This window comes from Echiichthys vipera (assembly GCF_963691815.1).
Source record: "Echiichthys vipera genome assembly, chromosome: 22".
Lineage (NCBI taxonomy): Eukaryota > Metazoa > Chordata > Actinopteri > Perciformes > Trachinidae > Echiichthys > Echiichthys vipera.
This window is the reverse complement of record NC_139847.1, coordinates 6,565,016-6,591,609: the sequence shown is the minus strand read 5'-3', so window position 1 is coordinate 6,591,609 and position 26,594 is coordinate 6,565,016. Positions and strand designations below refer to the sequence as shown.

Below are 26,594 nucleotides of genomic sequence, written 5' to 3'. Positions count from 1 at the left end.
ATCATTTTTTAGTTTTATGAAAATTGGACCAGTAGTCTTTCTGTAATCCTGTGGACAGACAGACAAACCCAATTTTAAAACCCTCCTTGGCAGAGGTAATGAAGTAATCCCTCCAGGTAATCTTCTTTGAGTAGATCCAGAATCAATTTAAAGTGTAAAGGAACACAGTCCTCATATATTTTGTATTTTAAATACATAATCCCCCCCAAACCTTTGTCACATGTGTAAACAGCGTCTCAGACTTGTGTGCAGTAAATCAGATTCTATGATTCAGCCCGTCAAACAAAATTCCCTGAACTTCATCTGGTGTCATTTTCAACCGGCCTTGATGCAGTCAGACAGGTCAGCTGGAAATAAATAGTTGTTTATAAGGACTCTGACCTCCCTCACCCCTCTGACCCTCACCTTCGTCTTCTTTGACTCTCCTTTTATTGCTCCTGCTCCTCGATATCTTCTGCTGCCATACAGGCTCATCTTTCTTTGCGTTCAGCCTCTGTCTAACCTCTCTCTACTATTGCGTAACATTATATCTGCACTAAACAGACAAATGCATCAGCTACAGACAAAATGGTAGATCTTGATCCTAACCATGTAGGGGGATTTATTCACTTTACACCAGGTATAACCCTCCTTTCTCTCATCTTTGCTACAATGCTCACCATCTCCCTCCCTTTTACTCTCTCCCCCCTCAGAGACCTCTGCTAAGGAAGGTTTGCTGCTGTGGTGCCAGAGGAAGACCGCCCCCTACAGGAACGTCAACGTGCAGAACTTCCACATCAGGTGGGTCTACGGCGCCGGACTGTGGCGTTAACGGGGAACTGCAACCATCTTTTTCTTTTTCTTGAATGTCTTTTACTCTTCCCACGTTACTTCCTCCTCTATACCTTTAACGCCCTTCCTCATCCTGTTTTGTTACCTTCTCTTTTCTTTCTTCTTATACTCGTTTCCCACTTTTCATTCATGTATTCCTCCTCCTCCTCTTCTCGTGGCTCAGTTGGAAGGACGGCCTGGCTCTGTGCGCCCTCATCCACAGACACAGACCCGACCTCATTGACTACTCCAAACTGAGAAAGGTGCCTCGTCCTTCCTTCCTTTTTTTTAATCCTTTCTTCCTCCTTTGATTTGCTTCATATTCCCACATCTTTAATCTGTTCATGGATATTTAATCTTTTATTTCAGTCTCTTTGCATTTTACAGTTTGTCCTTAAGATATGCATTCATTCATTCAACCTTTATGATTTATTCATTAATGACACTGTCGGTTACAAAGAAGAGGAAATACCATAATTAAAATAAAAGGCCATTAAAATATTTTTGTTTAGGGAAAAGTAATTTAATAGATCAATTAAGATTGTTTATACGTAAAATAAAATAGTTTTATGTTGAAAGAACTTACATTTTTGCAATTAGGGATTCGTTAATAGATAATTATGTAAAACTATTACAAGTAAAGGTTGTGGAACATCATAAGCAGTCTAGTATGTGTTAACCCAGTGGAAATATAGTGTTAATTATAGTTTTTTTTAAAAAGAAAATATTTATCACACTGATTAGTCATATATCAGTGATTTGTCGGACCAGTGAGGGATTTGAAATACCAGTACGTTTGGAAAAGTTGTCTCATATTTTCTTCTGAAAATGTGAATATTTCAATCTGACCATTTACAAAGATGGAAGAAGAAACAGCTTCTTTTTCCACTACAAAGCAAAAACACATCCTCCCTTTTGCAACAACAGAAGTAGGAAACAAAAATGAGATCCACACACTTGTTTATTTGAGATTTAAGCATCGTTTGATTCATTTAATACAGTGTGAATTCCATTTTTGTTTCCTTTCTCTGTGTGGATCACGACACTGCTATTATCCATTATTAGGGTTCTTGTCTAGCTGCAGTTCAGTCCCACACGTGTGTCTGACGGTAATTGTGTCTGCCTCTAGGATGACCCCATCGGTAACCTGAACACTGCTTTCGAGGTGGCTGAGAAGTTCCTGGACATCCCCAAGATGCTTGACGCTGAAGGTGAGGCAGGAATCCTGAAAACAAAACCAGAATGACAAACGTCTGTAGGAGCTCGCGTTTGTAAGTGCTGACACTCAACGATGACCTTCACCTCAGCAAAGTACAGAACGGCAGATGGTTCAGGGACAAGAGGTCATCCTGCATGAATAATAACGAATAAATCACTTTTAAAAACATCTACTGAAAAACAAAATGTTCTGACCTCCGTGGGTTTTGTAGATATCAATCATGTTTATGCAAAATGTACGCTAGAAATCATTTTGTCTTTTATATTTTCAAAAGAAGAGCATTGCATTTTAAATTGAAGGAATTAATAGACTGATATCATTAACCTTTATATATAGAGATATATTTATATTTTTAACATGTATCAATAAGGTGATACAATAAATGACACATTGGGTGTAATAATGTGACTTTTCAGTACTTTTCCCTCACTTGGGATGGCTGTTCAAAAGCTCTTTGTAATGTTTGAATATCATTTTCCTCTCTCAGATATTGTGAACACACCGAAGCCCGATGAGAAGGCCATCATGACCTACGTGTCCTGCTTCTACCACGCCTTCGCTGGCGCTGAGCAGGTCGGATGATACTTCCTTTTTACGTTTTTATGAGTACTATTATAACAGCAACCCTCATGAATAACTGTGAGGGATTTACCAATCTTGGCTGTTACGATCAATTTTAAATGTATATTAATTGTTACTCTCTCCTTCCGTCAGGCCGAGACAGCTGCCAACCGTATCTGCAAGGTGCTGGCCGTCAACCAGGAGAATGAAAAACTGATGGAGGAGTACGAGAAGCTGGCCAGCGAGGTGAGAAACCACTGCAACCAAGTCCTCCCACTCTCAGCCTGTCCTGCACATCCTCCTCTGCAACACCACTTTAATGTTTCACCACTTTCACTTCTTTTCTCACCATCAAATCAATAACTTTAAAACTTTGAAAGAGCAGGGAGAACAATATACAGAAATTCTGACAGTGTAGACAAATACACTAATGTGTGCACAGATTAATTAATTAGTATGACCTTCTATAATCCTGAATCTTCCCATGTCCTTCTTTCCGTAGCTGCTGGAGTGGATCCGCCGCACCATCCCCTGGCTGGAGAACCGCACGGCGGAGCAGACCATGCGTGCCATGCAGCAGAAGCTGGAAGATTTCCGTGACTACCGCCGCATCCACAAGCCACCACGCGTGCAGGAGAAATGCCAGCTGGAGATCAACTTCAACACCCTGCAGACCAAGCTGAGGCTCAGCAACAGGCCTGCCTTCATGCCGTCTGAGGGAAAGATGGTGTCGGTGAGCAGGACAGATTTGTAGCTTAGTGTATCGTCATTGCTGCACAGACACATTGTAGATTTTCAGGGCTTTCACATCAGTGGAAGGATTACTACTTCGTGCATTGTTTTCCATCCGCTAAAGCTAGTGAAATCCTTTCAGCCCCCTTCCGCTTTGTGATACAACACAAAACTGTTCTCTTAACTACAGATACAAAGTCCTCACCCAGCAACAGCTATTTAAAAAGAAGTATTGTAAAAATAATAAAAAAGGTGGAAAGGAGTTGGGAACATGCAAAGAAAGAAAGGAGGACTTGAAGAGTACAGAACGTGCTGAGCTGGATTAGCTGAAATGCAAGGAGGAGCTGCACTTCATTTGCAAATAATGAAGTACCAATTTACAGAAATTTACATCGATATTAAAGAGTCCTCAAGTCATACATTTCTTTATTTACATTCTGAACACTCAATTCCCTCAAAGAGTGTCAATACAATGCTTAGAAATGATAAAGCCTCTCTCCTCCAGGATATCGCCAATGCCTGGAAGGGTCTAGAAGGGGTGGAGAAGGGCTATGAGGAGTGGCTGCTGACTGAGATCCGCCGCCTGGAGAGACTCGACCATCTGGCTGAGAAGTTCAAGCAGAAGTGTTCTATGCATGAATCCTGGACTGCAGGTAGGGACGACAGAAAGGTGTGATGAATAAAACATTGATATGCACTGGAGATACATATTAGAGAACAAAGCATTAATACTTGATTAGTTCTTAATACTGTTGTTTTTTAATGTTCAGAATTTGATAGTATATCAGCTGTGACTATACCACTGCTATACTAGCATGTTTTGTTTTTTAAATAACCAAGGCACTTCGACAAAAACCTTTATTTTGTGAAAAGAGCAGTGAGCAAAATTAGAGAACAGTAACTAATGTGTCAGAAGAGAAGATTTAAATAATGTTTTTTAGGGCTATAGGATTAAAAAAAAACTTTGAATGACTTCAGCACATCTGCGCCCACAGGACATCACTAGTTTCTCTCGCTGCTCTGATTTGATCTTGGTCCGTTCTTCTTCAGTCTCTTCCACAGTTCAGTAACTGTAGTGGGTTTCTTAGACATTACTTTGTTGCCAAGGACCTTCAAGAGATTCTCTATGGGGTTTAGATCTGGACTCTGACGCTTCCTCCTCCAATTTTACACACTTAGGGTTCAGTCTTTCCCCAGTCTGACGCCGAACATAATGTTTCCCATCAGACCCAAATAAAATGAACTTATGTCATGGTCTGGGGGATGTTTTTTGCAGCAGGAGTTGGGCCTCTTGTACAGCTACATGGCAGGGTGAATGCAAATGTGACATGTAATACAAACATGTAACACCTTAACTGCAATTGTCTCCCAATCAGCTGCAATTTTCATGCAAAACAATTCCCCATGTCACACTGCATAAAAGGTGAAAACAGTTCCTTGAAGCTAAGAATATTGAAACAATGAAATGTCCAGATCTAAACCCCATAGAGAATCTCTATAATATTTCAAAATAAATCAAGTATTTATAATCACCAGTGTGTATAGTATTTCATAAAAAAAATAGAAACCGTTTGTGTTTAATTTGTGAATGTTCCTTTCTGTCATTAATGTTAGCTGAAGTTAGCAAATTCAGTGGCCACCTGAGCAGTTTCATGTAGAAGTTGTTTTGTGTGAGGTTGTCAATCTTATGCCTCTTCCTAAATTTGCACTCAGTCATCAAAACTTTGGAAAACCTGACCGAGTACTAGAGCTGTCTGTAATCATTTATGGGTATGATGAAATGCTACAGTGACTCAAAGAAAAGGTCCAAATATAACGAAGTAAGGACAAACTGAAGTGTGAGCTGTGTAAACGTAAAAAAACCTGTAGTCTGTGAAGATCATGTAGTGAAGAACAGATCAAACACCTGTGTGTCTCAGGTAAGGAGGACCTGCTGTCCCAGAAGGACTTTGAGTCTGCATCCCTGATGGAGATCAGAGCCCTAATGAGGAAGCACGAGGCGTTCGAGAGTGACCTCGCCGCTCACCAGGACAGAGTGGAGCAGATCGCCGCCATCGCCCAGGAGCTGAAGTAAGAAGCCGGGGCAGAGAGAGGGAGGCCGGGGAAGTGAGGGTGAACATTTATAAATGTGCAGGGAAAATTGGGAGAAAATAAAAATTATTGTTCATCTCTTGGGGGGAGTTCAGTGCTTTTAGGGTACAATTCAGTATTAAATCAGTGTAAAAGAGGTATGGGGAGCTGGAGAGAAGCAGAAAGAAACAGCAGAGGGAGGAAGAGAATGAGGAAGAGAGACGGTGTAAGATTAACGGCAGGAGGGTTTATATGAAAACTGCAGGAGTGAGCGACTGAAGTGTTTCAGGACTCTTAACCGTCGTGATGGGAGAGATACGTTGAGAGCAGACAAGGAGGTGAATACAGTGGAGAACAAAAGTGGGACTGAGTGGTAAAGCATATTAATAAGGGATAAAAAGATCAAAGGATTGTTCATGAAAGAACAGAAACCTCTGATCTCACAATTTCCTTATGCCTCCCCGCTCCTCTGGGCTTCTTCCATCGACAGTTTTGATATGATCTCTTTGATGCTATATACAGTGTTCAGCACCGTAATACTGAATATGTATGCGTGCCACACATCAGTTCTCCTTCATTAGTTCTTAAGATATATACTCAAAAGTAAAATGTTCTCAGATGACCCCTTCAATGCAGAGGAGTACAGGGAATCTGTATTAAATATTCTAATGCAGTATGATTCCAGATATTTTGGGGAAAGTTAGTATAACTTTGGGGAACAGTTTGTCAGAGTTAGCAGGTGTTCTGCATGAACTTTGGCATTTTTACAGTAAAAGTTTGGAGAAAAACTTCTGCATTTCCTTTGTATTGATGCAGTCTTTTCTTTTTTTTAAATTACAGCGAGTAAAGTTAATTCTGATGGATTAAATCAAAGTGGTATTTACAGTTACAGCTAATTTCATAAAGGGGAATAGATGATTAATCGTGCCGTGTCGTCTCCTACAGTGAACTGGACTACCACGATGCTGCTTCAGTCAACGCCCGCTGCCAGGGCATTTGTGACCAGTGGGACAACCTGGGCACCCTCACCCAGAAGAGGAGGGACTCACTGGAGGTACACAACACTAACAAGACAAATGACCGTCGAGGTTACAGTAGGAAATGGGTTCTTAATGTATAGAAATAAATAACAGTTACCGTACTAAGTTTAATCCTCCCTCATGTTCATAACAAGCCAGTGCGTCTGTCCTTTTCTCCCCTTTAATATAAGTCTTACCCGTCTGTGTGTCTGTAGCGTGTGGAGAAGCTGTGGGAGACCATTGACCAGCTGTACCTGGAGTTCGCCAAGAGGGCGGCGCCCTTCAACAACTGGATGGACGGAGCCATGGAGGACCTGCAGGACATGTTCATTGTCCACAGCATTGAGGAGATCCAGGTGCAGCCACTGTGTATTTTTTTATCATCACAATCCACTTCTGAACACAGCTTCATGTAGTCACTTACCGTTTTATAGTTGGCTCACTCTAGTTTGTAGCAGTGTAAAGTAAGCACATTTACTCAAGTACTGTACTTAAATGTTTCCATTTTATGATACTTTAAACTCCTACTCCACTACATTTCAGAGGAAATATTGTGCTTTTTACTCTTTTACTCTAACTTTAGTTACTTTACAGATTCTGATGAAGATAAATATCAAGTAATGAAATAACATTTAGTTATAAATTAAGCTACACAGCAGCATTACAACTGTAAATACCAGCTGCAACATTAAAGTGATACTTACATAAATCCATAATTCTGCATAATGATTACTTTTTATGTACTTTAAGTACATTTTGATGCTATTTTTGTACTTTTACTTTAGTAACATTTTGAATATAGGACTATTCCTTGTAAGAGTATTTCCATAGTGTGGTGTTAAAGTTCTGAGTGCTTCTTCCACCACCCCTGCTCTTTTGTTATGTTAGATTATTTTGTTTAAGAGCTCCCCATACAGTCATTCTGGTAGTAAAGAGCATTTAACATCCCATTTTCTACTGCCCTACAAAGCCAAAGTGCAGTCACTATGAAATCATTTAAACTTGGATTTGAAGTGTGTTTACTGTCCCAACAAAGGAATAGTTTGATTGGTTTCCATTCATTTTTATCCAAATCAGTCCTCCATACTGTCAGGCCCAAACCTCTGCAGCACTCCTGTTATTAGTGATTTTGTACTTACACTGAGGCTTTGGAGGGCATCAATAAACCTGTTTTGAAAGACTTTTCTGTCCACTCAACAGGAAGAAATGATACAAAACACACAGAAATCTTTTGGTTGAGTGTTAAAATACATTTTTATATATGAAGCGCTGGTGAATGTTGAGGTTTCCGAGGCCTCCATGTTAAAATCAGTCAAGTTTAACTGTTTTAATCTGCCTTTTTAGAGTCTGATCACCGCTCATGACCAGTTCAAGGCCACTCTGCCCGAGGCCGACAAGGAGCGCATGGCCACCATGGGCATCCACAACGAGATCCTGAAGATCGCCCAGACCTACGGCATCAAGCTGTCCGGAATCAACCCTTACACCAACCTCTCCCCACAGGACATCAGCACTAAGTGGGACACTGTGAGTCAAATCAAACACCCCCCAAGAATAACAGGAAATAACTTATAGATCATTTAGTTATTTATGGTTTGTGTAAGTTGACGTTATGTATACAGGAAACATCAGCCTAACTCACTTTCTGTGTGCTGCATTTGGTCATCGGGCTAATAATAAGAACAGTGCATACATAGCAACAGGAACAGAAATAGTATGGTACATTTAGGTCAGAGCGACACAGAATACTGCAGGCTGCAAGCTCTCAGTGCAGGGTGACACACGTGGCCATCTGGGGTGAAACATGTATTTAGTTCCTGTGGGAATCATGAAATAATTAGCTGGTTAATCATTGAACAAGCTGGACTAGAAAACAACTGCTAACGAATGAATATGGCTTCTGTGTTAACTAAATTTACTGAAAGACAGTCTGATATTCAGCTCTGTTGGTTAGAACGAGTCTGTAAAGATGCAGCACTTTGTTGAGTGTAAGTGTAAGAAAACAGCTTTTGGTAGCTTGATAACACAGCTGTTGCATGTTATGCTGTCATTGTCATCTAAATGTATCAGTCAAATCTCTCCTGTATGTATCCACTTGCAGGTGAAGCACCTCGTTCCCCTCAGAGACCAAATGCTCCAGGAGGAGGTGGCCAGACAGCAGGCCAACGAGAGACTGAGGCGCCAGTTTGCTGCCCAGGCCAACATCATCGGACCCTGGATTCAAACCAAGATGGAGGTACAGTGTTGGAAAAGGAAACTGCAGTTCCACTTGTGAGGTGTAAAGCATCTTTTTACCATAGACATACTGTATAGTACACATATACTATAGATTCTTAAATAATTGCCTTTATTGTATTTTGGTATTAGGCAGTGGAGCATGATACAATACAGACAAATACAAAAGTAGATGATGTTTAGATCTCACTCTGCTCAGATGAATATTACATAAAAATAGATTTATCTAAATACACCTGTTACACAAGAGCAGGAGGACTGTTATGTGGCACATAAATACATTTTAACGTGCAACTTATCACTGTACAGATATAGAACAAATATTCACATATTGTTCTCCCTCTGTGCACCTGCAGGAGATCAGCCACGTGTCTGTGGACATCGCCGGCTCCCTGGAGGAACAGATGAACAGCCTGAAGCAGTACGAGCAGAACATCATCAACTACAAATCCAACATCGACAAGCTGGAGGGAGACCACCAGCTCAGCCAGGAGTCCCTCATCTTCGACAACAAGCACACCAACTACACCATGGAGGTACACTCACTGCAGCCGTGACGACACGCTGACACCTCCAGCCCTCCGCTTCCTTGTTTCTGTGCCTAAAGTGTGTTTTCTCTCCACCACTGCAGCACGTGCGTGTGGGCTGGGAGCAGCTGCTCACCACCATCGCCAGAACCATCAACGAGGTGGAGAACCAGATCCTGACCCGCGACGCCAAGGGCATCAGCCAGGAGCAGCTCAACGAGTTCAGGGCCTCCTTCAACCACTTCGACAGGGTGAGGCGTTCACTGACAATGTTAATTTGACTTATTCAGCAATGACTCACAACACTTTGGTTAATGCTCGATATTCAAGCACCAGTAAGAAATAAAAACATGGGCACCATTACTGTGAGCTGCACCAGATTATGTCATTTTAAAACACAACTGTATTTTCTGTTTGCAGAAGAGAAATGGCATGATGGACCCTGACGACTTCCGTGCCTGCCTCATCTCCATGGGTTACGATCTGGTTAGTGCGATGTATAATTCCTGGACAAATTACTAATTTTGACTTCAGAAACTCCAAACTCCCAGTAGCTGTGTTTCCATGAATGTATAGTGAAGATTTCACTCAAGTGGCATCTTCTTGGATATTCCCACAACATGTCTTTGTCTCCAGACATCATGAAACAAAGACCTATCTCCATTTTCTCTCATAGATGGTTAAATGATTCCTCTTGTTTACAGTTTGCAACCTCAAATTCTTCTACTGTTTTCAGTCATGTGTGGCCGGTTACGCCGACGTATGACCAAATCTGTGCTGCAGCCTCGTTTAAAAAGTCATAGTATAATGTTGAAAAAAGTAAAAAATCCAATATGTCCATAGGAGGGCCTGTCTAAACCAGTCATAACATAGTTTGTTGGAAATAAGTCAAGAAAAGTCATAGAATAGTGTGTCCAACACAACATATGCTTCAATCAGCCATGGATAGCGTGTTTAAAACAGTCATAGCATAGTTTGATGGAAATGCACCGAATTCAAATTTCTTTCTGCGATATTTCAAAAGTTGAAAAAGTCAGCGATAACATTTTCATGGTATGTGTTAACATAAGTCGAACTAACAATCCTTTTTTCTTTGACAGGGTGAGGTGGAGTTTGCCCGCATCATGACCCTGGTGGACCCCAACAACACGGGCGTGGTGACCTTCCAGGCCTTCATCGACTTCATGACCCGCGAGACCGCTGAGACCGACACTGCAGAACAGGTCATGGCCTCCTTCAAGATTCTGGCTTCAGACAAGGTGAGCAGACAAACACAGAAATGACCTAACCACTGAGATGAAGGGTGAGATGTAACAAAGGTCAATGCACAAAGGTTTAGTATAACTCACATCTGTAGGTTTGGTCATTTATTTCATTTTATCCACACAAGTAATTGCTCTCATCTGGGACCTCTGGCATCGCAGGTCATTGTCCCAGATCTCAGCAATTAACCAAAGAGTAAGGTGTTAAATACTGGTATTAATAATAATAATAATAATGGTCAAATCTACAAAAAAGTAGCAAAATTTCCCTTTAGGCCTTGAATATTGCTTTCTCAGGTGCTGTTTTGGCTTGAGAATGCAACACTTGGTTAGTTAGCGTTTAGAAATGTCACGTATTGATGGAGCCTTCACGTTCTATGGAAAACATGGTAAATACCAAAAGCCGAGCTCACAGAATATTTTAATTCACAAGTTTCCGAGATGAGATGACCTTTGACCTTTTCAACATGGCGGAGCGTAACCCAAGTCTTTTTTTACAACACTGTTTTTGAGCTGGTAGGGAAGATGATGTGCTTCAGACAAGGGTAGACCAGGCTCACGTAGCTAAAACAGAAATATTAGCTACCTCTTCTCTATAATCTATAAAAAATACATCATATTATTTACAGTTTGTGTCTTGATTAATCCTCTACTTGCTGTAGCTGATGAATTAGGCAGTCGAAAAATGTCAGAATCTGTGTTTCATTTAACGACAACAAAAGCACTTGAACACAACACGCTGGTAATTTGCGGTTCACAAATGCAAAGGCCCATCTTTTCCATAGCACGTGAAGGCAGCATGAGTTTCAAAATCAGCTCCTGACACAGGACGTGACAAATGACACCCTGCCTCGCTCTCTCTCTCCTCCAGAACTACATCACAATGGAGGAGCTGCGCAGGGAGCTGCCTCCTGAGCAGGCCGAGTACTGCATCAGCCGCATGACCAGGTACATCGGAGCCGACGGCCCCAGCGGCGCCCTGGACTACATCTCCTTCTCCAGCGCCCTCTACGGGGAGAGCGACTTATAAGCGAAGCCGCTTCTCTTCACCTCCTCCCATCCCTTCTTCCCAGCTCCTATTTCTCCTATGTGGAGAGAGCGATTTAAACACCTTCCACTGTCCTTCTATACTCTTTGTTCTTATCATTTTTTCCTCTTTCAAATCTTAACTCTCTTCCCCTTCTCCCTGTCCTCAAGAACACTGCCCAGAGAGGGTGAGAGTAGAAGGCTTTGCTCAAATCCTAAAAAGCTGTGTTTGGACTGGCCAGCTTGTCCCTCACCTCTGTTACGAGTGCCTTTAAAAACCAGGAATGTGCCGGTATTGCACTGAATTATGTAAGCAGCATACATATTACCATACCTGCCTTTAGGAGACGTTAAACAGGAGGTGGTAATGAGGGCGAGAGTTGAGTTATTTTGAGCAAAGCCTCCTGCTCTCCCCACTCTCTCTCTCTCAGATGACATTTTTTTTTTTGTAGAAGGGTAATTAAAGAAGAAAACGTGATGAAAAAGCTGGTTGGTCAGTTGGCTTGGTTGGTTGTGTATTTTTGCAGATGCATGCTATGTTGAAGTTTAGAAACGCTGTCTTTGTGAGTCTCTGACTCTTCCTCAGTCAAACAAACAGTATCATAAGAAGCCTGTTAACATTTCAGTCACGGGAGGAAAGCAGCTCAGGTGCTATGTCTAATCCTGAAACTACCACAGCACTGTGAAAGCTAGAGCTGAACCTGAGGATGTTAAAGCTCAGGAACAAACGGAGGGTGAACGGGAGCGCCTCAACATTGAAGCACTGAATATTAAAAATGCAGAGAGAGCAACTCAGAGCAAAGCACTATGGGTAAATATAGACGAAGATTTAGGGGACTTAAGAACGAAGACAGAAAGACCGATCCCACACACCTCTCCCTAAATGTAACACGCGGAGGTGATTTCTTTACGCCATGGAGGAGGGACACAGAGGCGTGGAGCAGCGAGAGACAACAGGGCATCAGGAAAGTTGTGAACAAAATAAGAAGAATCAATACTGTATGTGGGACCATAGCAGGCCTATGTCAGTGATGAAGCAAATAGGGTTTTGGTCCCATTGACAGGTCGGCCGTGATAATCGGTGCGAGTCGACTCCTCCGTGTGCATGATTTTAACTTCATGTGTGCTCCGTTCTCCTCCTCATGTCCGTCATCCCCAACGCCACAAAAACTCACCTTCACACAGTTACATTTTAAAAACCTCAACTTGGAATAAAAAAGGAAAACTATATTACTAAACAGCAGTTGTGTTGTTTTTTTGTTCTTATGCCCTTAACACAAGACAAAAAAGATCTAGTAAACTGGATCTGGAGATTCTTTCAGTGTCAGTGTCTTTCAGAGACATTTGTTGACTACAGAAAACATGTAAAACAGCAAAGATAACATGTGGTTGTCAGGACATTTTTGAGCCTCATCTGGTTTAAAAGAAGCTATAAAACTGTCCGACCTTTAGCGTCCACGCCGAGATCACATGTCGGGGTCCCAGCAGAGGTGGGAGGGGAAGTCCAGGCCTCTCTCCTGGGCGTAGCGTGCCCAGCGCTCCTCGTCCCCTCGGTGCGTCAGGTACATGCAGTCCATCCTCTGCTCGAACTCCCTGAGGTCGCACCACAGCTGGAAGTCCTGCAGGAGGAAGAGGAGCGACCATGTTAGGAGGACAGGGAGGAAATGTTTCAGTCAATCCATTTCAAGATTAGTATTTTTTTTTTGCCGGGTTGGGAAAGTGCACCTTAGTTTTGTCTTTACACCACCTCGTGATATCGTCACATATAAAATCTCTAAATGATTCAATATTAATACATCAGGAACATTTTAATAACTTAAGCAACAGAGTATTATACAGTATATTCTACTGAACACATTATTCTTTACTGACCATGATTATCTCTGAATTACAGAACAGTAACAATATAACAATTATTATTGAAATAATAAAACATGTTTTTAACTTCAATATTTAAATAATGATCTTGGCTAACTGGTAAGCCATTTAAGTAAATATTAATTAAACATATGAAATAAATGAGGAGGTAAATATAAATATGAAAGAGTGAAAAGCAACTACATTTATTAAAATGTCTGTTTTTTTTAAAAAGATGATGTTTTTCAAAGGACTACTTGTATTAATTAGTAATTTTAAATGTCAGCGTCTCAAAATATATTTCAGACTATAGACCAGTGGATTGTACCTCACCTGCAGCCAGGCGTGTCCCAGTGTTTTACCCACAGTGAACCTGCGTCTGACCGACACCTGCAGCAGGTTGTTGATGAGACTCACAGCTGGAGATGAAAAGAGAGACAGAAGATTTACTCAAGTTGTCTTAAAAGTTGTCCTCTGGAGTCACCCAGTGGACAACAGGAGAAACCACGCGTGTGACTGCACGGCAGCGTGGAACAAGAGGATTTCTTTTTCACCTTAAAGACACTTAAAAGAAGTTAATGTTTAAAAATATGAACGTGAAAAGCAGAGATGCTGCAGCAAAGATTACAGTAAACGTAGTTATTTGATCATCAGTCAGATCATAAAACCAACAGGTGTCATCTTTAACTCTCCTTGATGATGCATTCAAGGACACTCGGACATGTGCAGTGCATTAATGAGCCATGTGATCAGAAGAAAACTTAAACCTTTGGAAAAGATTGATGTGAATTTCTCATTAAATACGTTTCCAGAAAGTAAAGATCCTCACCCTCCAGTGAGATGGAGGCCCACGGTTGTCGTGGATACATGAAGGCAGCGTTGGTGATCTGCTGTCTGATGTCCTCGTCCTCGTTGAAGGGGAACGTGCCGCTCAGACTCACGTACATGATGACGCCCACGGACCACATGTCCAGAGAGCGGTTGTAGCCGCTGCTGCTGATCACCTCGGGCGCCAGGTAGGCCGGCGTGCCCACGACCGAGCGACGGAAAGACTTCTCGCCGATGATGCGGGCGAAGCCGAAGTCGCACAGCTTCACCTTCAACGCAGAGTGGATTTAACCAACGGGCTGTTGAGACAACTGGTGCTTTAAAAACACACCCCTATAATAAACAATCACAGCATCCCACCTGAGGGAAAGGGTCCGCAGACGCCAGCAGGACGTTCTCAGGTTTCAGGTCACAGTGAGCGATGTGTTTGAAGTGCAGGTACCGCAGAGCCTCAAGGATCTGCAGCGCACACACACAAAACATGGTGACTAGTTACAGTACAATCATTTAATGCTTTATTTACGCAGGATGTCACGCAAAAACATTTTGTATATTAAAGGATGCTGGGGTCAGCAGACTTTTTTCATCTCAAAACAAAATCTATAAAACACACATCTAACATGAAGTAGGAACACTTTGTAGGTATAAACAAATGATGCATCCGGGGGAGAGGGGTAATATTCAAAGAGAAATGATATTCTTTGAGATTAAAGAAGTAAATTTAGGAGAAAAAGGGGACATTTCTCTGACATTATAAAGTCATAAATTTGCATGAAAAAAGTCAAATTCTCAGAGATTAAAGTCGTAACTTTATGAGAGAAAGGGAATTTTTTCTTGTAAATGTACCACTTTAATATGAGAGAATATCAGGTTATTTTGACTTTAATCTTGGAAATTCAGATTTTCCCCCTGAATATTATCCTTCTCCTCCGGCACCGTAAATTATAATTTATATATTTTTTACCTACAGAGGCCCTAATACACTGTCAGACAAAAGCTGTCTTTAATTCCACTGTAACTGGTGAAAACTACCCAGGGATGAAGATAAAGAAGCGTTCAAACGTGATAAAACGCAAATGAATACATTTCATAGACTTGTGAAGTCGTCTATGAGCGGTGATCAACTTAACCCAAGAGTAATCTTAGTCTGGAGAATTAAAGGTCTACAGTATTTACTCTACACAATCTAAGAAAGTAAACGTTTTGTTTTTAACCTTATTAAACCTCCCAGCCCCTCAGATTTATCTTGTGTCCCGTTGTGGGGTCCAGACCTCGAGGTCGGGAACCGCTCTCACAGAAGATCACAAAGTCATCATGGTGTAAAGTGATCCTACCTGTGTGACCAGGAAGCGCGTGTTGCGTTCAGGGAGTCGACCTTTCTCACTGGACAGAATCATCTCCAGCATGTCTCCATGGAGCTTCTCCATGACGACAAAGACGTACTCCACTGTCTCGTACATCCCCTCCAACCGAACCACGCCGAGGTGGGACAGATTCTGGGCAGGGACGGACGGACAGACGGACGGACGGACGGACGGACGGACGGACGGACGGACGGACGGACAGACAGACAGACAGACAGACAGACAGACAGACAGACAGACAGACAGACAGACAGACAGACAGACAGACAGACAGACAGACAGACAGACAGACAGACAGACAGACAGACAGACAGACAGACAGACAGACAGACAGACAGACAGACAGACAGACAGACAGACAGACAGACAGACAGACAGACAGACAGACAGACAGACAGACAGACAGACAGACAGACAGACAGACAGACAGACAGACAGACAGACAGACAGACAGACAGACAGACAGACAGACAGACAGACAAATTAGATGTGACATAAAGTAATGTTCTGATGAACACAGAGCTGAAACATATCAGTACCTGCAGGATGGCCACTTCGTTCCTCAGCTGTCTCTCTTGTCTGTTGGGGAAACGCGTCTTGTCGATGACTTTGATGGCGACCGGCCGACTCGACTTCCTGTGAGTACCTGATGAAGCACAAATGAGTCCCATATATCACCTTTTCTCCGTTTTAAACTAGCTTCTCTGCATTCATTCAGTCAGACAGTTTGTAATATTTATATTAACTTCCTTTGAACGTGTCCTAAAAAAGTACCCTTTAACTAGCACTGTTTTGCTGTGGTGGTTACACAGTGGCGTTACTATGGTTATACTGTGGTGTTGCTGTGGTGTTCCAACATCACACTTATAATTAAGTACAATTCATCACCACCTGGGGAGTCTTTTGGTCAGTACATAAGTCCAAAAATATCTAATCTGTCTCGGAGGAGGCAAACAATTGTCATTAGCCTTTATTTAACCAGGAAAATTCCCACTGAGATTTAAAATTTGTTTTCAAAGGGAGTCCTGGCCAAGACAGCAGCACAAACACACAAGTTTCACATTTAAACCAAAACAACAACACACAACTAAACATGACACACAACTAAACATGACACACAACTAAACATGACACACAACTAAACATGATAAATCAACAAAATAAAACAGCATTAAAAATAAAAAAGCAGTGCTCAGAGACAGCGCATGTGCAAATTGTATTTTAAAAGTCCTTAGTCCTGCTTTTGAAATTATGAATTATGAACTATAGTGTGAATGGTTGTCTGTCTCTGTGCGTCTCTATGTGTCCTGTGATAGACTGGCGTCCTGTCCAGGGTGTACCCCGCCTCACGCCTGATGTCAGCTGGGATCGGCTCCAGCCCCCCCACGACCCCGACAGGGACAAGCAGTTGAAGATGAATGAACTATAGCTCAATAGCACAGCGTACTCTTAAGCTATGAGAAACGTAATGAATCTATAGTATAAAGAATTGACTGGACTACACTTTGAGTATACTGAACTACACCTACTAAATATAAGATAAACAGATGATATCCTTATACATTAGACGAGTTCTGAGGTAGAGAGATGGAGGTATAAATATGTGCAAAATCATCATGTGGAATTATTTGTTTATCGTTTTACAGAAAACTTTTAAAGACATTTTTTAGTAAGTCAGGGAGCCGTAAGGTAGCGTTTTCATCTTTGACTCGGCTGCAAACTTCCCGAGAAGCTAGAAAACATTCTTTAGTGATTCTTCGCTAAACATCCGACCTTAATATCGTAACAACAACAGAAGCAGCTCACCTTTGTACACCACTCCAAACTGTCCTGAGCCCAGCACCTCGTCTGTGGAGATCTGATACACTGAGCTGATGTCCTGACACACACACACGCACGCACGCACGCACACACACACACACACACACACACTCTCTTTAACACTGCACAACACAAAGAAGTTTGCTGTGATTCAGTTCTAACTCAGCAGTACGGAGTGCGTCCTCACCACGCTGTCTCTGCAGGAATTCGTTTCTGTAATCACAACATAAACAAGATCATCTTTAATAAGAATTAATTGACTTTAATAATAAAATGTTCAAAGACAGTCTCTGATCCATGCTCGTTTGTCCGAGTCATTAGAAATCACGTTAATAAGCTCATCACTTGGCTACTAAACTCTAAAAATCTTTATTTTCTCATTCACATCCAATAATAATCCAGAGCGGTTGTTTTCCTCTCACCCTGGTTCTCCTCGCCCCGTCCTCCGCTGCTCTGTACCGGCATCAGAGCCTGACGGACGGCGCTTACCCAGCTCGACCCGTCCTCTCCGGCCTCCACGCAGTACACCAGCGAGGCCGTCACCACCTCCAGGGAGTGGGTGCTGTTGCCTGGCAACGAGGGCACGGAGAGCTGGGCGGGGCCTCGGACCTGCAGCACCTCAGACAGAGCGATCTCCTGGAGGAGAAACCAAACACACACTGATCTGAAGATAAATCAAGCTCTGCCGTATGAGAAAAAAGTTTCATATAGAAGAACTTTGGATTTTAAATCATGGATGTTATTTGCATTTTAAAGACAACAGAGATGAATCAAACTACTCCAGAAGTGTGTGTCGGGTCACGGTCGTACCTTGTAGTACTTGGTGCTGCTCTCGTTCTGGTACAGAGTGATGCTCCTCCAGTCCAGGATCCAGTAATGACGTTTCCTCTGAGAACACAGGCGACAGAAGTCATTAAGGATGTAACTGTGTCTGTGTGTGTAGGAAGGGAACGGCTTTAAACAAAGGACTTTATTATTTGTTGTCTGAAAAAGGAGAATGTTGAAATCATTTTCCATCCATGTTTTTTCAATGACTGGAAAATTAGTAGACTGTTTTCCAGGACACATTGGACCCTGGTAAACAACACAAGTATAATCCGTGTGTGTGTGTGTGTGTGTGTGTGTGTCTCACCAGCGTGTCAGTGTTGGTGTGGTGCAGCAGCCAGCCCTCTCTCAGGACTCCACCTGCTCTCCTCTTAGAGTGATGCACTGACTGGACGAGCCTCATCACAGGGATGTAGCTGCTGAAACACGGACTGATGCAGGGACGGGAAAGAACATTAACAATTAACCATAAGGATAAAAACAGAATCTTTTCTTTCCTCTTTCAAGCCCTGGAGCATCTCCTAAACACTCCTCTGGGGGGCAGCGCAGCCCAAAGCTCCCTGACTACACACAAGTTCAGTCATGCAGATGATCTCAGTGATAACAGGAAGGATGAGCAGTGTGTAGGACGAACACCCCTCTGACCTCATCGGCTCCCGTGGTTGCTCTTCTTCTTCTTCTTCTTTGGCCTCCGTCATCGAGTCTCCGTCAGTGGACGTGTCATCGTCAGAGACTTCTCTCCCAGTGAGGTCAGAGTTATCGTCCCCTTGGTCTGCCGGGCAGCTGCGAGCCACAGCGGGGGATTCTGGGAAAGTGACACCATGTGCAAAAGATATCAGGGCTGCAACTAATGATTACCTCCACGTACTTGTTTCAGATAAATGATGAACTGTTTGGGCTTAAAGAGACAAAAAACAGGAGAAAGTGTGTTGAAATATCCTTATCCACATCCTTAGACCTGGATATTTTCACTTTGTGCTGAAAAAACTGAGAAAATGACGAGAAATGACCTAATAAAAATAATTGTTGACCATTCTATTGTTAAATGTATCGACTTCAGCGAAAATAAAGTTTGTTAAAAAGCAGCTGTTTTAATCGCAGAGACACATTTTCCCCACTCACTTGATACCAAAGAGGACACAAATTGAACAACAGAATGAAAAATAGATCATTTTTTAAGCTGACGACTGCTTTTTTTAAAATACATTTTTGGTTTACAGCCATATTAAAGCGACACCATGTAGTTTTTCAATCTTCATCATAGATTTCCAAGACCCTTGTGATTGCACATCAACTTACAATAAGCATAATGACACATCTGTCGTACCCTGACGGAGTCTGTATCGCTTTCTCTGGCACAATGCAACCTTGGATTTTGGGTCGACACCAAAAAGCTGTCTAGCATAGTGTGTGTGTGTGTGTGTGTGTGTGCCTGTCTGGTGGCTGCTGCAGCGTGTGTAGACTGAAAATTCCCCACAGTGCTCCAGTTAATTAAATAGGAGACAGGTGCGGACAATGGGGGTTGGAAGGCGCAGCAGAGACACGGTTCACGACCGTTAATATGATTGCTTATCTTAAGCCAAAAGCCTGACTTTGTTAATCATTTTATTTGAGTTTTGCTTTCTTTGTTCTGATTTGATGTTGATTGTTCTTTGTCCTGTTTTCTTTTTTGTTGAATGTATTAGTATGGAACAATGTTTTATTTCGGCTGACCCGAGCCGTTCCACATCAATCCAGCCTGAAAACAAACCAATTCAACGCAAACATGAGTGAACAAGAGCACTCAACAGATAACGTGTTGGAAATGTGTCCTTTTAGACACAAGGAGAAGGAAGCCACGACAATTGTAGTCAAATAAAAAACTGTTTCCCAACTCTAGGGGGAGCCCGACTGCAACCCTACATGTCGTTGCTTTAATCTAACCCTGAATCATCACAGCGCTAATCTTCATCACTGCTTGGATGAACGTGATGTTCCTGGAATCTAAAATGAGTCCTGAATCTATCAAATCTCGTAGAGACAGAGGGTGAATCAGCTCTGAGTCATCAAAGGGGTGATGAGAGAACATCAGAGCTTCTTTTCAAAGAACGGGAGTTACGAGCCCAGAATACAAACACCAGACCTCCAGGGACGGCCCGCTCTCCTCCCCCGTTGATGTTTTTCCTCTCTCCTGGACAGTCTCTGGGGACCAGCGGCTCACAGCGCCGATGGCAGTTGAACCTGCAGTCTGAAGAGGAGAGGTGGCAGGTCGAAACGCTCTCAGTCACATCATGAGGAGGACTTTTATATTCAGAATGTTAAAAAACAACAACAAGATAATAGTGACAGAATTTGCGGGATACGCAAGCTTCCTGATTACACAGCAACAGAGCATTAGCCTCTCTGGGCCCACGTTCTGTTTCTCAACCTCAGATCCACAAAACACTCATCAAAGCCACGGTGCTGCTGCAACACAGATGCTAAAAATATCCACAGTGGAGGAATATGTTTTAAAATATTACATGACTCATCGCTGCAAAAAAAACACAAAACACAGCTTTGAATTAGAATTACAGCAGTTTACATCCAAACCGTACGGACTCACTTGAAATATAAAGCTGAGACTCCGCAGGACTTTAAAAAGGTGTTGAGTGTATTTTTAAATAATCAGCACAGTTTCAAGAATAATAATTATAATAATAATATTCTCTTTTGTTGCTGATGTAGCAGTTCTTTACGGGTTGTTACTAATTTAGCTGTGAGTTGATGCAACAAATACTATGATGGATTAAACTAAATTTGATGTTTTGACATTAAATAGTGAGATTAGAGATGCTGTATATCAGGGGTGTCAAACTCAAATTCACAGTGGGCCAAATTTAAAAACTGGGACAAAGTTGCGGGCCAAACTCAATATTTACTAAAAAACACAAAAAAACACTGCAAATGTGCATGTGTTCCTTCTCTCCAGATGTGTTACGTCGAACCTTTCCAGTGCAGGTCCTTGTTCTTGTGGTGGTGTTTTATTATGTTTGATTCTTTGGTTACAGCCACGGTGGCTCTGCAGACGAGACAAACAGCTCTTTACCCTCAGACACAGATAATCTGCCTCCCACTGGCGTTGAAAGATCCTGGTTTCCATCTTTCTTTTGGCCGTATTTGGGGAGGGGTGGATTAAGTGTGTCTGCAGAGACTGGTAGCATGGATGCTCATGTTTGTCAACAGAAAAGTAGACGTGTATGTGCTTTATACTCACGGGCCAGCTCTCACAGAACCTTGATATGATCTTGCGGGCCATATGTAATTACACCGCGGGCCAGATTTGGCCCACGGGCCTGAGTTTGACACCCCTGCTGTATATGCTTTAATTTGGCTTGTGGTTTTAACTGTAAGATGTGCTCAGAGCACACTGTACATTTCTGTTTTAACTGGTGGAACTCAAACAGAACGTAACCCGCCTCACCTGAGCACTGCAGCCCCTGTCTGAGGAGCCCTTTGAGCAGCCGGTGGCAGTACTGGCACACGGTGGGTTTGGTGTAGCTGTGGATGTGGAAGGTGTGAGGGACCTGAGCCCTGCTCGTGTCGCCGTAGCCGATTCCAAGCCAAACCGGGGGCTCTGCCCAGGACGGCGGCCTGGATGAGGGCTTTGACATGCTGATCTGGTGAAGGACGGGTGGGTAGAGTTGTCAGTGACACGGATCATCTTATATCACTGTAGATTTTAAGACTGGTAAACCCTTAAACTGGTTCCAGTGACTCGGTACAGAAGAAAATGTAACCTAGTCCCCTTCTCATTGAGCTGTGAAAGTTACTTCCTCACCTCTTCCAGACTGCCTCCTGCCTGATTGGACAGGGAGTGTGTTTGAGGTCGTCGGGGAGGAAACAGGGAGAGGCTGGTGCTAACCTGCCGCCGCGCTCGACTACAGTCGTTGGGCAACTGCAAAGCACAACGTTTATGAAAGTCTAATCCACAACCTGAAGACAGGGAGAGGTGGAGGAGAAGAGACAGACTGGGGTCTTAGTTGTATCCATGATACTCAACATGTACATTTTCTCACACCGTGAAGAGGTTTAATAGCTGGATAATGATGATGAGGTGAGTGAGCGGATTTACCGTCACATTTTAAGCCCTGTCGGACGAGCCCCCACAGCATTTCTCCACAGTGGTGGCAGAAAGTGGGAGTCCGGTACGACTGGACCACCAGGGAGTGTGGACGGGTCCTCATCTCAGTCACGGACGCTGATCCTGAGACAGATTCAAACAAAATAAAGAGATGGTGTACGGTCTAAATACGACACTGCCTCACATGTTGTAGCTGGAATTAAAACCTGAACAGTTGGAAGTAATCAGGAGGACTCCTGAGTAACTGAAAGCAAATCACAAACAAACTTCAAACGGCTGTTGTCGTCAACATCTTAGGAAACTTTAATGAGAGGGAGAAAGCTGACTTTATTTCCAGCCGTATATTTTCCCACGCTTTTTCTTTTAGCTTTCACATCCTGAATATCCCAACTTTCCTTCCTCTCATGCACAAGTTGGGCAAGAAGTTAAACCTGCTGTCGCCTCCAGTTCACTATCAGCCGTGGTTATTGTAGTCTGATAATTATGAGGCTTCTTACATGGATACCTGCTGCCAGACATGTAAGAGGCTGACAGTTCACTGCACTTATACTGGACTAGTCAGTAACCGATATTACTCTTTGATTCATGTTAAATCATTGACACTTTGCCAACATTTGATTTTAAAATCTTAACTTGCATTTGCCTGCAATAGTATTTCTATAAATAATTCACTGACAGAGAAGCAAAACAGCCAATCACAGCTTCATAAAGCATGACATCATCCATAACAACAGGCTGAGCCTCAGCCTTTATCTTAGCTTAAGACTTCTCCCAGTTTCTTAGAGGAAGAGGGTCTCAGCAGCTTTGTGAAGAGGTTAAGGGGACACTCATAGTGAGGAACCTTCAGTGCTACTCAGGAGTCCTCCTAGTTTTGTGAATGCGGGCCCTGGTAACTGTATTTTATCCTAAAACATCTGTAAAGAAGAACAAGGGGGAGACAGTAATAGATAATAGTCTGATCACTCTTCTTTCCTCGTGCTCTGAGCTGCTGACTGACCTGCGATGATGACATCGATGAGGTCTCCATCCTGCAGCTCGTCCTGCTCCGTCAGGCGGCGCAGCAGCTGCTCTGAGGCGGACGGATGTCTGAACAGAAGAAGCTTCTCTCCGACGCCCACCACGCTGCAGTCTGGAGCCTGCACACACACACAGACACACACACACACATAAGTTCAATTTGAAGCTTTTTCAAGTGCTGCTAGAATGCATTACATACACATAAACACAAACAAAAATAAAAACCTTAACATAATACTGAGTAAAAGGCCAATATTTCCATTGATGCTTAAATCCACAAACGACAAGTGAGGAGACAAAGACACTGTACAGAAACCATCACAGACCATGACCTAGATACAGATAGTGTTCAGTAGATAAGACATCAAACATGACACAGTCTGAAACACTGAATATGGATACATCTTTAATCTGTCAGTCATCTGTCTCTGCTTTATTTGCACGTTATGCAGTAAAATACCAAACCACACCCACAATACGCAGCTGAGAAATGGTTCTGAAGATACTGTAGGTGATGTAGCGCAGATAAGTTTTGCTTCATCGTTCAGCATCAACAGAGAGAAAGAGAATCAGCATCATGATTCATCATGATACGCATTACGAACATTAAAGTGTTAATTCTATCATCAACTTTTACTTACTGTATTTTCTAATCCTACCTGGACGTATTATAGAGATGGAGATATAAAAAAAATATAATGCAAAGCAACCTACAGCTCAACATTCACCATACAGTTTATTAACAATTTTCAATACAGCAAATAGCATGTGTCAACTTTTGTTGTGATTAAAACAGTAATAATAATTTATACAAGTGTTTTGTCTGAGACCCTAAAACAGTTAACATGTTAAAACTGGACACACACACACACACACACACACACACACACACACACACACACACACACACGACCTGCTGCCTGGAAACTGAAGAAAGATCTTTGAAGTGGAACCGAGCGCTGGTGTGAGCGAGGCAGACTGTGTGTGTGTGTGTGTGTGTGTGTGTGTGTGTGTGTGTGTGTGTGTGTGTGTGTGTGTGTGTGTGTGTGTGTGTGTGTGTGTGTGTGTGTGTGTGTGTGTGTGGTGTGAGACGTTGTGGTTGGAAAGTTTGCTGTGTGCTCTCGTCGACCTCAGAGTCTCTGTAAGGGAGATGGTGTAAGGACCAGACCAACACCTGCTTAACGTCTTTATTTAACCTCAACTACGGTTTCAAAGCACCATTAACCTGCCGACTACGTTTTCATTTTAACTCTAATAAAAAATTAATCCTGCTGTTTTTTCCCCTAAAGTTCATTGAAATATAGGAGGTTGTGAAATGGATGGTCTGAATATGTTTTTAGGGGTTCAATGTAATATTTTAGACACATTTCATTCATAATTGACCGAATCGTGAGTCTGGTTGAACCACACAGCTGTTCTAGAATTGGTTTTAAATGCTCATATTTCACCTGCTTTAACAGTTTAAACGCTAATCAGATGTGTAAGTAAATGGGATACACTAAAAAGCTAAAACTCCAACGCCCTTCACACTCTACATCAATCCACACAGAAGCCACACTTTACATTATAACCTACACAATCCTCCATCACGCATAAGGTGACCTTTTAAAGTCCACTTCCTGGCTCTTCTAAAAGGCTGAACTGAATATTTTACAGAGTGGGACAGTGTGAAGAGTTAAAGCATGTTTTCAGTCAATGATGATGGCTACAAACTACAAACCTTATTGCTCATTTTGGAGCTGTAGGTGTGGGGATTTGAACCGTCCGCATCCTTGTCACAACCTAAACATGGTTTTGGATTTAACCAGTACAGAAATACTATTATTAAATATGGTTTTAGCCTCTGGACCTGTCAGACAGAAAGCGGTTTATAATATAGAGAAAACTGTTAAAGGGGCACTAGTAAATTTAGTTTTTCACTACCCTAAAGAGGAGGGATTCACAGGAGGCAGATTTATTTTAAAGGATCAAAATCGGTGCAGCAGAGGCCAAAATATGCTGATTTCTTTCATCTGAAGTATGGGTCAAGCTCCAAAAACACTCCTCCAATTCCCACAATGCAATTCAACAGCTCCTAGCTGTGCCCCTTGAAGGACCTTCCTGATCTGCTGTGTGACACGAGGCTGTGATTACCTTGCGCTCGATGATCTCTGCAGCCAGCCTCTTGGCATGGCTGTAGCTCAGGTTTCCAGCAGGGACTCGAACCACCTCCCTGAACAGGCCGAGCTGGAACTGGACCAGAGCAGGCGCAGAGAGACTGGTGGGACTGGAGGGAGTCACTGCGAACATGGGGAAAGATCCTGTGGCAAGATGGGATTAGTTTATTATGGATTATTACAGGAATAAAGATATATGAAGGACTATCCATACGGATTGAGTGTGGGATAAAATTAGACTGATGTCTCAAAACAAAGATTATAGATCTGATTTAAAGTTCCCATATTGTAAAACGTGAGATGACCATGTCTTTCTTATTATAAAGCAGGTGGAGTTGCTTTATCAATACTGTGAAAGTATCAAAACACTCAATCCAGAGAAATGCACACAACCTGCATCCGGCGCAAAATCAACCCATGGTACATAAATTAAAAAGAAAAACACAGAGAAAGTTTTTTTGTGTAACCATTAACGGAGCGTTTCAGACGGAGGGTCAATACAGGTATATTCAGACAGTATGAGAAAATGAACGTCTTTTTTTTTTTTTAATATTAAAGCATGTGAACTTGTTCTAGTAAAAACAAAATGAATAAACCTGGAAATGAGCAGAAAATTGGACCTGTTAAAAATAGCTGCTGAGGACATAAATTTGTATTTTTTTGTAACAGATGAACCATCAGGAAACACTGGTCTACCAACTCCTGCACCAGTTTGTATTAGTGCAATCACCAGTATGATTTAGAAAGTGACACATTTACAGTATTATGATCGGGACACTACTACATAAAGAGTCACATCTGAACAGGTGAGTTTTCTCCTACCAAAATAAAAACATAACTTTCTTACTTTCTAATCCCGGCTCATTCAAGCTTTTCTCAGGCGCAGGATTGTATCAACGATGTGACAGCTGATCAGTCGTTCATTGTGCTGCAGATTCTTAACATGCACTCCGGTGGGTCTGGTTTCCTTTTTGCGGGTCTGTCGATGAAGACAGGAAGTTACAGAGGCCTGTGACGGTGCAGCAGCGTACGGTTAACACCCACCAGCCTTAGCTGTGAAAACACACACTTTGAAATGGTCAATACCCTCCTGGTATCAAAAACGTACGAGACACAGAGGCGGTTTGAAAAGTGGAGTTTGTATTTTATTGAACCTTTGATAA

General features: G+C 42.4%; 2 protein-coding genes across 2 annotated transcripts in view; one reads left to right on the top strand and one right to left on the bottom strand.

Annotated features, from left to right (window-relative positions):
• The window catches only part of actn3b (actinin alpha 3b), a 38,780-nt gene extending 26,834 nt beyond the window's left edge, over positions 1–11,946 (top strand). Inside the window, exons 5-21 of the mRNA XM_083937088.1 lie at positions 693–780; positions 995–1,073; positions 1,940–2,021; positions 2,517–2,602; positions 2,744–2,836; positions 3,093–3,323; positions 3,828–3,975; positions 5,242–5,392; positions 6,338–6,446; positions 6,627–6,767; positions 7,756–7,938; positions 8,513–8,647; positions 9,003–9,182; positions 9,278–9,424; positions 9,594–9,659; positions 10,274–10,432; positions 11,307–11,946. Of these exons, the coding sequence (XP_083793214.1) occupies positions 693–780; positions 995–1,073; positions 1,940–2,021; positions 2,517–2,602; positions 2,744–2,836; positions 3,093–3,323; positions 3,828–3,975; positions 5,242–5,392; positions 6,338–6,446; positions 6,627–6,767; positions 7,756–7,938; positions 8,513–8,647; positions 9,003–9,182; positions 9,278–9,424; positions 9,594–9,659; positions 10,274–10,432; positions 11,307–11,465 (2,237 nt within the window). The 3' untranslated portion in view covers positions 11,466–11,946. The remainder of the gene's footprint in view (positions 1–692; positions 781–994; positions 1,074–1,939; positions 2,022–2,516; positions 2,603–2,743; positions 2,837–3,092; positions 3,324–3,827; positions 3,976–5,241; positions 5,393–6,337; positions 6,447–6,626; positions 6,768–7,755; positions 7,939–8,512; positions 8,648–9,002; positions 9,183–9,277; positions 9,425–9,593; positions 9,660–10,273; positions 10,433–11,306) is intronic.
• Positions 11,947–12,844: 898 nt separating this feature from the next.
• Positions 12,845–26,391, bottom strand: prkd4 (protein kinase D4). The gene is made up of 19 exons (XM_083937299.1): positions 26,279–26,391; positions 25,409–25,575; positions 23,256–23,394; positions 22,250–22,381; positions 21,956–22,110; positions 21,599–21,794; positions 20,279–20,383; positions 18,802–18,961; positions 18,464–18,587; positions 18,142–18,219; positions 17,754–17,967; positions 17,519–17,544; positions 17,317–17,389; positions 16,050–16,156; positions 15,481–15,642; positions 14,507–14,605; positions 14,148–14,415; positions 13,652–13,737; positions 12,845–13,080 (listed from the first exon to the last, which is right to left on the bottom strand). Exons 2-19 carry the CDS (start codon positions 25,562–25,564, stop codon positions 12,928–12,930), a joined length of 2,433 nt encoding a protein of 810 aa, XP_083793425.1. The 5' UTR covers positions 25,565–25,575; positions 26,279–26,391; the 3' UTR covers positions 12,845–12,927.
• Between the last annotated feature and the right edge of the window lie 203 nt (positions 26,392–26,594).

Bases quoted from the DNA above. Each gene is read 5' to 3' on its own strand.
- prkd4 (XM_083937299.1), bottom strand. From the start codon at position 25,564: ATGTTCGCAGTGACTCCCTCCAGTCCCACCAGTCTCTCTGCGCCTGCT. The intron at 14,416-14,506 runs GTGGGATGCTGT...TCTGCGTTGAAG, and splicing joins CTGCGGACCCTTTCCCTCAG to GTGAAGCTGTGCGACTTCGG. The intron at 13,081-13,651 runs GTGAGGTACAAT...TTCCTCCTGCAG, and splicing joins TGGGACACGCCTGGCTGCAG to GACTTCCAGCTGTGGTGCGA.